The sequence below is a fragment of the Sphaeramia orbicularis genome, chromosome 22 (genome assembly GCF_902148855.1).
Source record: "Sphaeramia orbicularis chromosome 22, fSphaOr1.1, whole genome shotgun sequence".
NCBI classification, from domain to species: Eukaryota; Metazoa; Chordata; class Actinopteri; order Kurtiformes; family Apogonidae; genus Sphaeramia; species Sphaeramia orbicularis.
In genome coordinates, this window is record NC_043978.1 from 6,614,934 (window position 1) to 6,629,682 (window position 14,749).

Genomic DNA, 14,749 nt, shown 5'->3' on the forward strand with positions numbered 1-14,749 from the left:
GCAAGCGGCATCTGAAGGCCCTCGCCACGGGCACGTCCAGTAGAAGTATGTCCATCGTTCAGGGGTGGCGCTCTAGCACCAAATTTCAATGTCTTCTGATGAATGGGTGTAGGCCTGGGAGATTGACAACTGATTCAAATTTGAGGCAGATCTTTTTTATTATGTCCAAACTAAAGAAATTTTAGTATAAGTAAATCTGTAGGGGGCGCTATGCAGCTAAAATTGAATTTCTTCCTTTGAATGGGTGTAGACCTTCGAGATTTACCACTGAGTCAAATTTCAGCCAAATCGGTGTTCGTATGTCTGAGCTGAAGCAATTTTTGTGATGGTAAATTTTCGAAAAAACTTTGCAAAGTTTGTAACCTCGTCGCACAAAAATGGTGAGACCGATTCAAAAAATTCGGATAACTTTTGATGTCCCACTTCTCTAGATACCTTACACTGATTTTGAGCCCATTCGGCCAAACGGCTTAGTAGGAGATAAGAGATACAACATCAGCGAAAACGCTGACTCAGCATTTTAGAAATTTCAATCCAATATGGCCAACTAAGGGTTGGTTTAGGGGCGTGGCCATAATAATATTTTTTGTTTTTCTCCTCATGATGAATGTGTGTACCGATTTTCGTGGCTCTGCGACAAACTTTATGTTGGATGAGCTCCCATTGGCGCAATGCATTTCCACTTTTCAAGGGGGCACTGCCGCAACATTTCTTTACTGACCTCTACGAAACCTTTTTGTAAATTCAATTTCTCGCACTTCTGAATTTTAGGCAAAATTTGGTGAGTTTTCGTCAATGTTCAGAGGGTCAAAATTGAGCTCAAAGAGCAGGAGAAAAATAAGAATCTGAGCACAAGAACAATATAGCCGTTTCTATGGCAACCACATATTTGGCCCTATTGGAAAGCTCTCGAGCTCCCCCACATGTCTGTCTCAGTGCCGTGAATGTGAATATGTGTGAGAGTGGCGACAGTGGCGAAAGGCGACCGCATCACTGGGGATTTCGTCCCCATGCGCCCACTCAGTAGGCCCTGCGCCGGCTTTACTCGGCTCTGGCCTAAAAAGTAAAAAAAGTAAGAAGAATCTGAGCAAGAACAATATAGCCGTTTCTGTGGCAACCACATATCTGGCCTTATTTGAAAGCTCTGAAGCTCCCCCACGTCTGTGGGGTCAGATGTCATGTGTCGTGCACTTACACACACGTGACTGACCCCGAGTGGGCGTGGCCCTTTGACTCCCATTCATTCAGAGCAGGTGTAAATACGCGATTTGTGCACACGTCATGTACATCTTCGGAAAGGTCTCAGTGCTGTGAATGTGAATGTGTGAGAGGGGTGACAGTGGCGAAAGGCGACCGCGTCACTGGCGATTTTGTCCCCATGCGCCCACTGCAGACTCAATAGGCCCTGCGCTGGTTTTACTCGGCTCGTGCCTAATAAAAATAATAATAATCTGAGCAAGAACAATATAGCTGTTTCTATGGCAACCACGTATTTTGCCTTATGTGAAAGCTCTCGAGCTCCCCCACATGTCTGTGGGGTCAGATATCATGTGTCATGCACTTACATACACGTGACTTTCCCCGACTTGGCGTGTCCAATTGACTCCCATTCATTCTGAGCAGGTGTAAATATGCAATTTGTGCACATGTCCTGTACATCTTCAGAAAGGTCTCAGTGCCGTGAATGTGAATTTATGTGAGAGTGGCAACAGTGGCGAAAGGCAACCGCGTCACTGGCGATTTTGTCTCCATGCGTCCACTGCAGACTCAATAGGCCCTGCGCCGGCTTTACTCGGCTCGGGCCTAATAATAAATTTATTAGAGAACACCTTGTTGACTCCATATGCCCGAGAAAAACTAGGAGCACACTCTTCCTCCAAAGTTACAGCAAATCTGATAGATCAATTGTAAGAACAAATTTTTTAAAATTTCCACTTCCTCCAAAATATAAGGAGATACATTTCAAAACTATTAACTCTTTCGGTGCCAGACAGTTAAGGGGCTAATAAGCCTTAAAAGTGCCACAGAATTTGGCCGTTTTTCAGTATTTCGCGTCGTTTTTATAATATTTGAAGAATCCTGCAGGAAACCGCTCGATAACATCCTACCGATTGCTGATTAGATCCAAAACGCAGCGGACGCAGCCGATTCATTATTGATCGTAATTTGCATAATTTATAATAACAATAATAATAATAATAATAATAATAATAATAATAATAATAATCTTTATTTATATAGCACTTTTCATACTTAAAAACTGTAGCACAAAGTGCTTTACATACCAGTTTAAAAATCAGTACCGCCCCCCACCCACACCCACCCACTCACCCGCACACACACACATATACATGCAAACCCACAAGCTCACACATACTTAAGAAGACTGACTGAGCACGGGTAGACCAGAACAAAAATGTACAAGTAAAAGTAAAACATCAATTTAGGAGGCGCTGTCTCAGGGAGCCATCCGCACCAGGAGGCAGCCGCCGACCCCGGCGACCAGGCACCAGCAACACAGCCCCGCATCCCAACTAGTGGGAGAGGGCCAACTGGGACCCCCACCCACCAGAAAGGAGCGGACCCCAGTGAGAGAAGGCGCCGCCACAGCCCCCGGCGTCCACAGCCGCCCCCCGGCATGGAGGGCTCCCTCTGATGAAACACCGGAGAATAAGAAACATTAAAAAGATATAAAAAATATTATTCGGTCGCGTGACCTCAAATTCCCGTCTGCTTGGTCTCAAAAGGGGGACACAGAAAGAACGTCATCGAAATGTGAGAAAGAAATGGGGGTGGATGGTTTGTTTGTACACAAATGTGGCATGTTCTCCAAAGCCGATCTGATCGGCCCGTGGCACTTTACAGGTGGTTTTCGTAAAGCCGATTTAATCGGCCCATGGCACTGAAAGAGTTAATAACATATATCCATCAAATGAATTCATTAAAAAAAAATTCAAATTTGAAGTAGAAAATTGTCAGATGTGTGATAAAAATTTGGAAACGACAGAACATCTATTTTATGCTTGTGAAATTGTCCAAAATATATGGAGATGTGTTCATGATTTTCTGTCCTCTAGTTCTATGAAAATGGACTTCCTCTCTTATAATTACATTCAGACGGGTGTAATCCTCAAAAATAAAAAAGATGAGTTTTTGATGAATAACATAATTATAGTAACAAAATATTGCATACATAAATGCAGATGTGCTAAAACTTCCCCCTCATGGTCTGCACTTAAAAACGAACTCCTTTTGTTTAAAAAGTGTTTGAAAATAATTGATAATGCCCAAGCTGAGAAACTGTAAACACTCATAGAAAATCTTCAGCTGTGCTGAACTCCTTGTACCTTTTTTTTTCTTTTCTTTTTTTTTTTTTTTAATCTACTTATCTTTTATTTGTATAGTCTTAGTTATTTATTTTTACATTATACTTTCAGATATTTTCTGATTCATATAACATGTTGGAGGTGTGATTCTCTTTTGTTATATTTGCACATATGGATAGAAATGAGAATGTCACTTTATTTTGTTTTGTATTTGTATTTGTACTTGTAATTGTTGCAAAAAAAATAAAAATAAAAAAACATTTGACTGAATTCAACTCCTTGTCCTTTAACGTACACAACTCTATAGTTATTTCTTCATGACACTGGTTGTTAAGTGACTCGTTTTTCCCTTAATTACCGGATTTAATTAGATTTTCTTGACGATCGTGTTCTAATCATTTTAAACTTGACTCATCTGGTAGGAACTACCTGTGTGTTTTCTGGTTTCTCATCGGAACATTTATCCTAAAGTGCACTTCCTCTGTATTGTTTCAGATCCGAACTTTCGTCAAATTGTATCTGTTAATGTTTAATTGATATTTAATTAATTGGAAAATCATATCTTAGCGGCTATTTTCGTCAGTGTCGGTGTTCGGTTTGGATCCGGTCCAATGTTCGGTTCTGTCGGTGTTTTTCATCTTAAAGTTAAAACAGATCAGTGAATCTGCGGCTCCGGTTCGTCTGCATCTCTCTCTCTCTCTCTCTCTCTCTCTCTCTCTCTCTCTCTCGCTCTCTCTCTCACACACACACACACACACGCACACACACACACGTCCTTCAGTCTGAAGCTCAGGTGAGGAACCCGGGGTCTGGTTCCGGGTCTGTCCGGGGCTTCGTTCCCATTTGTCTGTGAATTAAATCTTTACGTTAATCTGATAAAATTAACCGCGGACGAAAAAACCCGGAAACTGAGTCCGTGTTTAATGAAGATCCGCCGGAAAATCCGAAGAATTGAAGCGAAACTAGTGAATGTGTTCATTAAAAACACGGTTCTGTCGGCACGGAGCCGGTTCGGACGGTCGTTGTGTGGTTTAATGAAGTCTTGTGTTTTTCAGAGTCATGGCGGTTCAGGTGTCGGAGTCGGACCAGATCAAACAGGTGAGAACACGAACCATCTGGTTCCGGTACCGGATGAGAACTTTAAAGACTCTAGTGTCGAACACTGAACTATGAAGAACCGTGTACTGTGTACTATAACTGTGTCCTGTGTACTATAACTATGTACTGTGTACTATAACTGTGTACTGTGTAGTATAACGGTGTAGTGTGTACTGTAACTGTTCTGAAAGGAACCAAACTTATTTGGTTCTGGATCTTGTTGATTATATTCAGCTGATCAAGGACGATGGTTTTCTGTTGTTTCTGGACTTATTGGACTCTGTCCAACATGTGTTTATGATGAACGCATCTAAACCCAGTTCGGTCCATGTTTATGTTACACACTAATATTCATATTTGAGTGTCTGTCTCAGAGGAACATGTTCTATGTTTAGGGTTTCAGCATTTCCCCTCTTTTCTTCATGGTTCTCTAGCCCCATACCCTAAACCTACACCCTATCTCATAATCCACTCCATTTATGACATATACTATTATCGTAAAGGAAAACCCAATGAACTGACACACTGAGCAGGACAGAAACCAAGAGTAGCCATGTTAGCCGCTAAGCTAACACCCATTAGCCAACTGAGAATCAAACTGATCCTCGATCAGAGGAGATTAAACTGAGGCGTGAGGACAGTTAAGTCCCGCCCACATGTCAGTGTAAACACCCTGATGTGTGTGTGTGTGTTCCAGTTTAAGGAGTTCCTGGGGACGTACAACAAAGTGACGGAGAACTGTTTCATGGACTGTGTTAAAGATTTCACCAGCAGAGATGTCAAAGCAGACGAGGTAAAGACCACATATAGACCACATAGACAACAAAGATCACCAGACCACATATAGACAACGCAGACCACCAGACCACCATAGTCCACATCCACATAGACCACCAGACCACTACAGTCCACATCCACATAGACCACCAGAACATTACAGTCCAGATCTACATACACCACCAGACCGCTATAGTCCAGATCCACACAGACCACCAGACCGCTATATCCAGATCCACATAGACCACCAGACCACTATATCCAGAATCACATAGACCACCAGACCACTACAGTCCAGATCCACATAGACCACCAGACCACTTCAAACCCTTGATCTGATTTTTTCACATTTTTAACGGAACAACATTTAAAAAAGAAAACTGATCCAATGCATGATGGGAGTTGTAGTTGCGTTATGATGTGGTTCTGATCTGCTCCTCATGTGGTTCTGATCTGGTGCTCATGTAGTTCTGATCTGCTCCTCAGTCCAGCTGCTCCGAGTCCTGTTTGCAGAAGTACCTGAAGATGACCCAGAGGATCTCCATGAGGTTCCAGGAGTACCACATCCAGCAGAATGAGGCCTTGGCTGCCAAAGCCGGGCTTCTGGGCCAGCCCCGCTGACTGGGTCCATATGGGTCTGCATGGGTCAACATGGGTCAGCACGGGTCTGACCAGCTCCACCGGGCCCATGTGGTTCTGCTGGACTCTGTCTCCTGGACCTGAACTCAACTGTAGTCAAAGTTCTTGTGTTTCCATGTGTTTTTATTAAAGCTGAGCTCAGACCGGTTCTAAGAGTTCTGGGTTTATTTGGATCAGAACTGGATTCTTTTAGTTAAAAGGGTTCTGGGTTTATTTGGATCAGAACTGGATTCTTTTAGTTTAAAGGGTTCTGGGTTTATTTGGATCAGAACTGGATTCTTGTAGTTCTAAGGGTTCTGGGTTTATTTGGATCAGAACTGGATTCTTTTAGTTCAGAGGGTTCTGGGTTTATTTGGATCAGAACTGGATTCTTTTAGTTCAGAGGGTTCTGGGTTTATTTGGATCAGAACTGGATTCTGTTAGTTTAAAGGGTTCTGGGTTTATTTGGATCAGAACTGGATTCTTTTAGTTCAGAGGGTTCTGGGTTTATTTGGATCAGAACCACTGGGGTAGTTCTTCTAAACGCCCCTGATGTTCAGTTGGATCTGCAGAGGTGGAACCGAGTCTGTGTTTAACCAGTACCAAGGAATTCCTGGGTCCAGTCCTAGTCCAGTCCAGTCCCAGTTCTGAGTCCAACAGGTTAGACTAGTGGTGTTCAACCTGGGGGTCTGAACCCCACATGGGGTTGCCTGGAATTTCTGCTAATTGATAAAAATCAACCTTTCCTAATAAAACTTTATGTGGAGTTGACAGAGCCAATCCAAACTGTGGTCCTGAAACTGCAGCGCTGTGGTTCTGTTTATCTGTGGTTCTGTTTATGTGTCAAATGTTCTTTGTGGTCGGTTTCAGATGCTGCAGCTCTTTTATCATTCATAGTTTCAGTTCTTGTTTGTTCAGTGTTGATTGTCGGCCTTTGGACTGACTGTACATATCCTGACCCTTTGTGCACTAATCTACACCTGTGGCCTGTTTCACAAACCTAGGATAAGGGATTAAGCCAGGATATGTTGGTTATCCTGGCTCAACTTATCCATGATCCAGTTTCACAAAAGCAGGATAGGGGAAAGCAGGATATGTTTAGATACAAGTTACCATGGAGATTTATTCTGTGGAGCTAGCCAACTCCAGACCAGGCAAAATTCCAGGATTTATTTAATCTCATCCCTTATCTCAGTCAACAGTCGCCACAAATGGAAACCAGTAGTTATTCCACTGCTCATTAAACAATGGAACCACAGGAACTACACCCACTGTCAGTATATAAACATTTTTTAAATATTAATTTCAATAATTTTACATAAATGAGGATTTTAGATGATTTTGCAATCATTAGATAAGTTCAGTTGGCTCAGTTCAAAGGTAAATTCACTGAAGTCAGTGAGCTCATCTGTTTATCAGTTATTCAGTCTGATGCAGTTACATTTACACAATTTCACTCACATCTACAGTCAGTTTAACTTACAGTTTCACAACTCTGTTTTCACAGATGTTAATTAACTATTTGGGTTGTAATTGTGATGGTTTCAGTGGAGCAGTCAGTGTGTTTGTGCACTACTTACTCATTCAGGCGGTCTGTAGTCCTTTACCCCTGACTCTTGTTAGGCCCGAGCCGAGTAAAGCCGGCGCAGGGCCTATTGAGTCTGCAGTGGGCGCATGGGGACGAAATCGCCAGTGACGCGGTCGCCTTTCGCCACTGTCGCCACTCTCACACATATTCACAGCACTGAGACCTTTCCGAAGATGTACATGACATGTGCACAAATCGCATATTTACACCTGCTCAGAATGAATAGGAGTCAATAGGACACGCCCACTCACGGTCAGTCACATGGGTGTAAGTGCATGACACGTGACATCTGACCCCACAGACATGTGGGGGACCTCGAGAGCTTTCACATAAGGCCAAATATGTGGTTGCTATAGAAACAGCTATATTGTTCTTGCTCAGATTATTATTATTAGGCCTGAGCCGAGTAAAGCCGGCGCAGGGCCTATTGAGTCTGCAGTGGGTGCATGGGGACGAAATCGCCAGTGACGCGGTCGCCTTTCGCCACTGTCGCCACTCTCACACATATTCACATTCACGGCACTGAGAGCTTTCCGAAGATGTATATGACATGTGCACAAGTCACATATTTACACCTGCTCAGAATGAATGGGAGTCAATGGGACACGTCCACTCGGGGACAGTCACTTGTGTGTAAGTGCACGACACGTGACATCTGACCCCACAGACATGTGGGGGAGATCAAGAGCTTTCAAATAAGGCCAAATATGTGGTTGCTGTGGTTGCCATAGAAACGGCTATATTGTTCTTGTGCTCAGATTCTTATTTTTTTATTAAAATTGCTTCAGTTCGGACATTCGAACACCGATTTGGCTCAAATTTGACTCAGTGGTACATCTCGCAGGCCAACACCTATTCAATGGAAGAAATTGAATTTTGGCTCCATAGTGCCCCCTACAGATTTATTTAGACAAAAATTTGTTCAGTTCAGACATACGAACACTGATTTTTCTCAAATTTGAGTCAATTGTCATTCTCCCAGGTCTACACCCATTCATCAGACGACATAAAATTTGGTGCTAGAGCACCACCTGCTGAACGATGGACATACTTTTACTGGACGTGCCCGTGGTGAGGGCCTTTAGATGCCGCTTGCGGCTTTAATTTTTTTTTTTTCCTTCTCCTGCGCTTTGAGCTCAAGTTTGACTCCTTGAACATTTACGAAAACTCACCAAATTTTTCCCAAAATTCAGGAGTGCGAGAAATTGAATTTACATATAGGTTTCGTAGATGTCAGAAAAGACATGCTGCGGCAGCGCCCCCTTGAAAAGTGGAAATACATTACGCCACTGGGAGCATGTCCAACGTAAAGTTTGTCGTAGAGCCACAAAAATAGGTACACAGATTCATCATAAGGAGACAAACAAAAAAATATTATTATGGCAATGCCCCTAAACCAACCCTTTTTCGGCTATATTGGATTGAAATTTCCAAAATGCTGAGTCAGCATTTTGGCTGACGTCGTATTTTAACTATCTCCTCCTTGGCCGTTTGGCCGAATGAGCTCAAAATTTTTGTACAGTATCTAGGCAAGTGGGGCATCAAAAGTTAGCCGAATTTTTGGAATCGGTGTCACTGTTTTTGTACGACAAGGTTGCAAACTTTGCTAAGTTTTTTTGTAAATTTACCATTACAAAAATTGCTTCAGGTCAGACATACGAACATTGATTTGGCTGAAATTTGACTCGGACATCTATCTCCCAGGCCTACAGCCATTCATCAGAAGAAATTTAAATTTCGCACACCACGCCCCCTACAAGTTTTTTTTTTTAATGTTTTTATTAAAATGGGATCAGTTTTACTTTTTTTGTGCAAGGAGGTCGCAAAATTTGCGAAGTTTTTTCAGAAATTTGCCTTTACAAATCTTGCTTCAGTTTAGTCATACAATCACCAATTTGGCTCAAATTTGAATCAGTGGTCTATCTCCCAGGCCTACAGCCATTGACTGGAAGAAATTTAAATTTTGCACTATAGCGCCCCCTACAAATTTACGTTTAAAAAAATGACATCAGTTTGGACATACGAACACCGATTTGGCTAAAATTTGACTCAGACATCTGTCTAGCAGGCCTACACCTATTTGTTAAAAGTAATTGAAATTTCACACTACAGCGCCCCCTACAATTTTTTTTTGTTTGTTTAATTAAAATTGCTTCAGTTCGGACATACGGACACCGATTTGGCTCAAATTTGACTCAGACGTCTATCTCCCAAACCTACACTCATTTGTCAGAAAAATTTGAAATTTGGTGCTATAGCGCCCCCTACAAATATAATTTTACTAGAAGTTGTTCAGTTTGGACATACGATCACCTATTTGGCTGAAATTTGAATCAGTTTTCAATCTTCCAGACCTACACCCATTTGTCAGAAAAAATTGGAAATTCACACAATAGCGCCCCCTACAATTTATCTTTGCGAAAATTGCATCAGTTTGGACATACAAACACCGATTTGGCTAAAATTTGACTGAGGGGTACATCTCCCAGGCCTACACCTATTCAATGGAAGAAATTGAATTTTGGCTGCATAGCGCCCCCTACAGATTTACTTATACAAAAATGTCTTTAGTTCATACATATGAACACTGATTTACCTCAAATTTGAGTCAATTGTCAATCTCCCAGGCCTACACCCATTCATCAGAAGACATTAAAATTTGGTGCTAGAGCGCCACCTGCTGAACGATGGACATGCTTGTACTGGATATGCCTGTGGTGAGGGCCTTTAGATGCTGCTTGCGGCTTTAATTTTATTATTTCTTAAATTTATTTTTCTTCTCCTGCTCTTTGAGCTCAAATTTGACTACCTGAACATTTACGAAAACTCACCAAATTTTGCCCAAAATTCAGAAGTGCAGGAGATTGAATTTACATATAGGTTTCGTAGATGTCAGTAAAGAAATGTTTCTGCAGCACCCCCTTGAAAAGTGGAAATACATTACGCCAATGAGAGCATGTCCAACGTAAAATGGGCCATACAGCCACGAAAATCGGTATGCAGATTCATCATGAGGAGACGAACAAAAATATTATTATGGCCACGCCCCTAAACCAACTGGAAGTCAGCCATATTAAATTGAAATTTCCAAAATGCTGAGTCAGCGCTTTCGCTGACGTCGTATTTTAACTATCTCCTCCTTGGGTGTTTGGCCGAATGAATTCAAAATTGGTGTACAGTATCTAGGCAAGTGGGGCATCAAAAGTTAGCCGAATTTTTGGAATCGGTGTCTCTGTTTTTGTGCGACAAGGTTGCAAACTTTGCTAAGTTTTTTCGTAAATTTACCATTACAAAAATTGCTTCAGCTCAGACAAATGAACATCGATTTGGCTCAAATTTGACTCAGACATCTATCTCCCAGGCCTACAGCCATTCATCAAAAGAAATTTAAATTTCGCACTACAGCACCCCCTACAAGTTTTTTAAAAATGTTTTTATTAAAATTGTTTCAGTTCGGACATACAAACACCGATTTGGCTCAAATTTGACTCAGACGTCTGTCTCCCAGACCTAAACCCATTTATCCAAAAATTTGAAATTTGGTGCTATAGCGCCCCCTACAATTTTACCTTTACGATAATTGCTTCAGTTTTGACATATGAACACCGATTTTACTGAAATTTGAATCCTTTGTCAATCTCCCAGGTCTACACCCATTTATCAAAAGAAAATGTCATTTTGCTCAATAGCGCCCCCTAAAAATTTACCTTCATGAAAATTGCATCAGTTCGGACATACGAACACCTATTTGCCTCAAATTTGAATCATTTGCCAATCTCCCAGGCCTACACCCATCTTTCAGAAGACATTGAAAATTCACACAATAGCACCCCCTACAATTTACCTTTACGGAAATTGCATCAGTTCAGACATACGAACACCGATTTGGCTCAAATTTGACTCAGTGGTACATGTCCCAGGCCTACACCCATTCAATGGAAGAAATTGAATTTTGGCCACATAGCGCCCCCTTAAGATTTACTTATACAATTTTTTTTTTCCGTTTGTACATATGAACACCAATTTACCTCAAATTTGAGTCAATTTTCAATCTCCCAGGCCTACTCCCATTCATCTGAAGACATTACAATTTGGTGCTAGAGCGCCACCTTCTGAACGAAGGACATACTTGTACTGGACGTGCCCATGGCGAGGGCCTTTAGATGCCGCTTGCGGCTTTCATTACATTTGTTATTCAAAAAATCTACACATCCGATTTTAATTTTTTGCAATCTAGGTGTTGTTATGGTCAACAAGCTATTCTTCACTAGCTGAATAAGGGCACTTGGGATGTTTTGAATTACCTTTTTATAATCTGCCATGGAGCATTCAACATTATACTTATTAATAAATTCTTTCAGTTCGAAAAAATGACCATAATTGTACATTAAATGTACAATAGACCATATATCTTTCTCCATCCAGTTTTCCATAAAATAGACTTCCTCCTACTCAAAATGACTCTGTTATTCCATACTGGAACATTATGAGGACTTAAATTGTGTTTGAAGACCATTTTCCATTGTGACAATACCTGTTGATGAAAAGTGGATAGTTTAATGGGCAATTTTTTAATTTCAAAATCAACTGTTAGTAAAAACTGAATACCACCCATTTTATTGTATATAAATGAGGGTAGTGAAAACCATATGTCCTTTCCATTCTTTAAAAAAGACTGGAGCCATTTAATTTTTAACACTCCATTCATAATTTCAAAATCAATTGCCTGAAGTCCACCATCCTTATAGTCTTTCAACAAATCCCTCTTTTTGATGTAGTGATGTTTATTTTTCCAAATAAAATTAAAATTTATTCTATTAATCTCCTTCATTTGTCTTTGAGAAATGGCTAAAGAATATGCAGGATAAATTAATCTAGAAAGTGATTCAAATATTGTTAATATTGTTCTACCAAATAATGTTAAATCTCTTTGTAGCCAATTGTTTAATGTTCTCCTGCATTTGTCAACACTGTTCTGGATATTCTTTTTAATACTAGTGTCTGAGTCTTTAGAAATCCAAATACCTAGATATTTTACATCCATCTTTACTGGTATATTACATATTGAGGAGTAAGGGCAATTATGTATACTCATAAGTTCACATTTACTCAGATTCAATCTTAGACCAGATGCTTGGGAAAATGTCTCTATTATTTCTAAAGCTAATGGTATTTGTTCTTTATTTTTTACAAATATGGTCGTATCATCAGCTAGCTGACTTATAATCAATTTGTTATTATTAATGTATAGTCCTTCAATATTTGAATTTGTAACAGCTATAGTTAATAATTCTGTGACTGTAATGAATAGAAGAGGTGAGATGCTGCATCCTTGTCTAATTCCCCGTTCCACATTAAATCTAGGACATGTACTTTCTGGAAGAGAAACACAACTGTTGATACATGTATATAGCATTGTTATTATATCAATGAATTTATTACCAAAACCAAATTGTTTTAAAGTATTAATAATAAATGTATGTTCCACTGAATCAAAAGCTTTATGGAAGTCTAAAAATAATATGAGAGCATCCTCCTCAATTAAGTGATTATATTCAATAAGATCCAGAACCAGGTGGATGTTGTTATGTATAGATCTACTCTTGAGAAAGCCAGATTGTGTTGGGCTAATGAACTCAGATAAACCTGTTTTTAATCTCGTTGCCAAAACTGTTGTCAGAATCTTGTAATCGGTGTTTAACAGTGTAATAGATCTTAAATTGCTTAAAATCTTCTTGTCTTTTCCAGGTTTTGGTATTAGTTTAATTACACCTTGTTTCATTGTTTCCATTAGTTCTTTTTTGTTAATACATTCATTAATAGCTTGGAGCAGCATTAGTTTTAAATCTTCCCAAAAGTGTTTTAAAAAATTAGTAGTTAAACCATCTGGTCCTGGGGAGCGATCGGATGCCATTCTTTTAATTGCACAATCAAGTTCTGTAATTCTTAATTTCTCATCACATGCTTCTTTAAATTCTTTATCAATCATAGGAATCAGATTTTTTATTTTATTGAGGAAGGATGAGGCATTTTGTTCTGAATATGAGGACTTCTACAGATTGCTATAAAAGTTGAAAACTTCTTTTGCTATTCTTTTAGAATCCATGCACTCGGCACCTTCAATCATTAGACTATCATTTGAATTATATTCCTGTCTGCATTTTTCCAAATTACAAAAATAGGCCGTGTTCTTTTCTCCCTCTTCAATCCAACGGGCTCTGGATCTTATATATGCTCCTTTAGCCATAGTAATATACATCTCATCCAGTTTAGTCTGCAGTTTGTTTATATTTTATTTTCTTGATCTTCTTCATTCCAATTAAGTTTACTATAGAGTAACATAAGTTCTTTGACCACAGATGTTTCCTTTGCTCTCTTTTCCATGTTTAATTTTTTACTAAATGTTATTGAATATTTTCTTATACTGAATTTAACGTAATCCCATTTTTGGATCAGTGTGTCAATAGTATGATCATTTTTTATATCCAGAATCAATTTTTTTATTCCATCACAAAATTCTGTGTTCTTTAACAACTGGGAGTTAAATTTCCAGTAGTCTTTTGGTTTTTTATTATATTTTCTTTTTTCTAATTTAATATTAATAATACAATGATCACTTAAAGGGCAATTAGCAATTGATGCTTCTGTTACATGTTCTGAGATTGAATCTGAGACAAGCCAGTAATCAGTACGTGATCTACTTTGGCCGTTTGGTTTAAACCAGGTAAATTGTTTGACATCATTGTGTAGAAGTCTCCAGATATCAACTAATTTGTTATTGCTTCTAAATTCTTCTAAAATTTGATTTTTATATTCACTTGATTCACTTTCAAAGGCCATCTGTCTTTCCACTCGTCAGGAGTTATATTGAAGTCACCCCCAACCACTAAGTGATTAGTGTGATATTTTGCATTAAATTCTGCTATGACAGTTGATATCTGATGTAATAACATTCTATTTTTTTTTATCGTTGTTATATCCGTAAATGTTGAACATGATAATAAGATTATTATCAATTTCCAATACACAGGCTACCCAGTGACCATCTTTATCTACTTTTTCACACAGAATCTTACCAGGACATCTTTTGAAACATATTGCAGTTTCAGCCGAGTGGCTTGTTCCATGGCTAAAGAGGATTTTATCCCCCCATTGTTGTGACCAGAATTTAACGTCGGATGAGTCAGAATGATTTTCTTGGAGGAAAGTACATTGTGCTTGTTGCCCTTTGCAAAATAAAAAAACAGCTTTTCGTTTAATAGAGTCTTTGAGTCCCCTTGTATTATAAGAAATGAAGGAGATGTCAGTTTTTAAATGAAAAATAGAACACATGAACGAATGA

At 39.5% G+C, this 14,749-nt stretch overlaps 1 protein-coding gene across 2 annotated transcripts; it reads left to right on the top strand.

Annotated features, from left to right (window-relative positions):
* The first annotated feature begins 4,039 nt into the window (after positions 1-4,039).
* timm9 (translocase of inner mitochondrial membrane 9 homolog) lies at positions 4,040-5,988 on the top strand. Of its 2 annotated transcripts, XM_030125914.1 has the most exons (4): positions 4,040-4,119; positions 4,382-4,424; positions 5,122-5,217; positions 5,688-5,988. In XM_030125914.1, exons 2-4 carry the CDS (start codon positions 4,386-4,388, stop codon positions 5,820-5,822), a joined length of 270 nt encoding a protein of 89 aa, XP_029981774.1. In that variant the 5' UTR covers positions 4,040-4,119; positions 4,382-4,385; the 3' UTR covers positions 5,823-5,988. The 2 variants fall into 2 exon arrangements, with proteins under 2 accessions (XP_029981774.1, XP_029981775.1); XM_030125915.1 differs by lacking the exon at positions 4,040-4,119 and having other exon boundaries at positions 4,135-4,424.
* Positions 5,989-14,749: the final 8,761 nt, after the last annotated feature.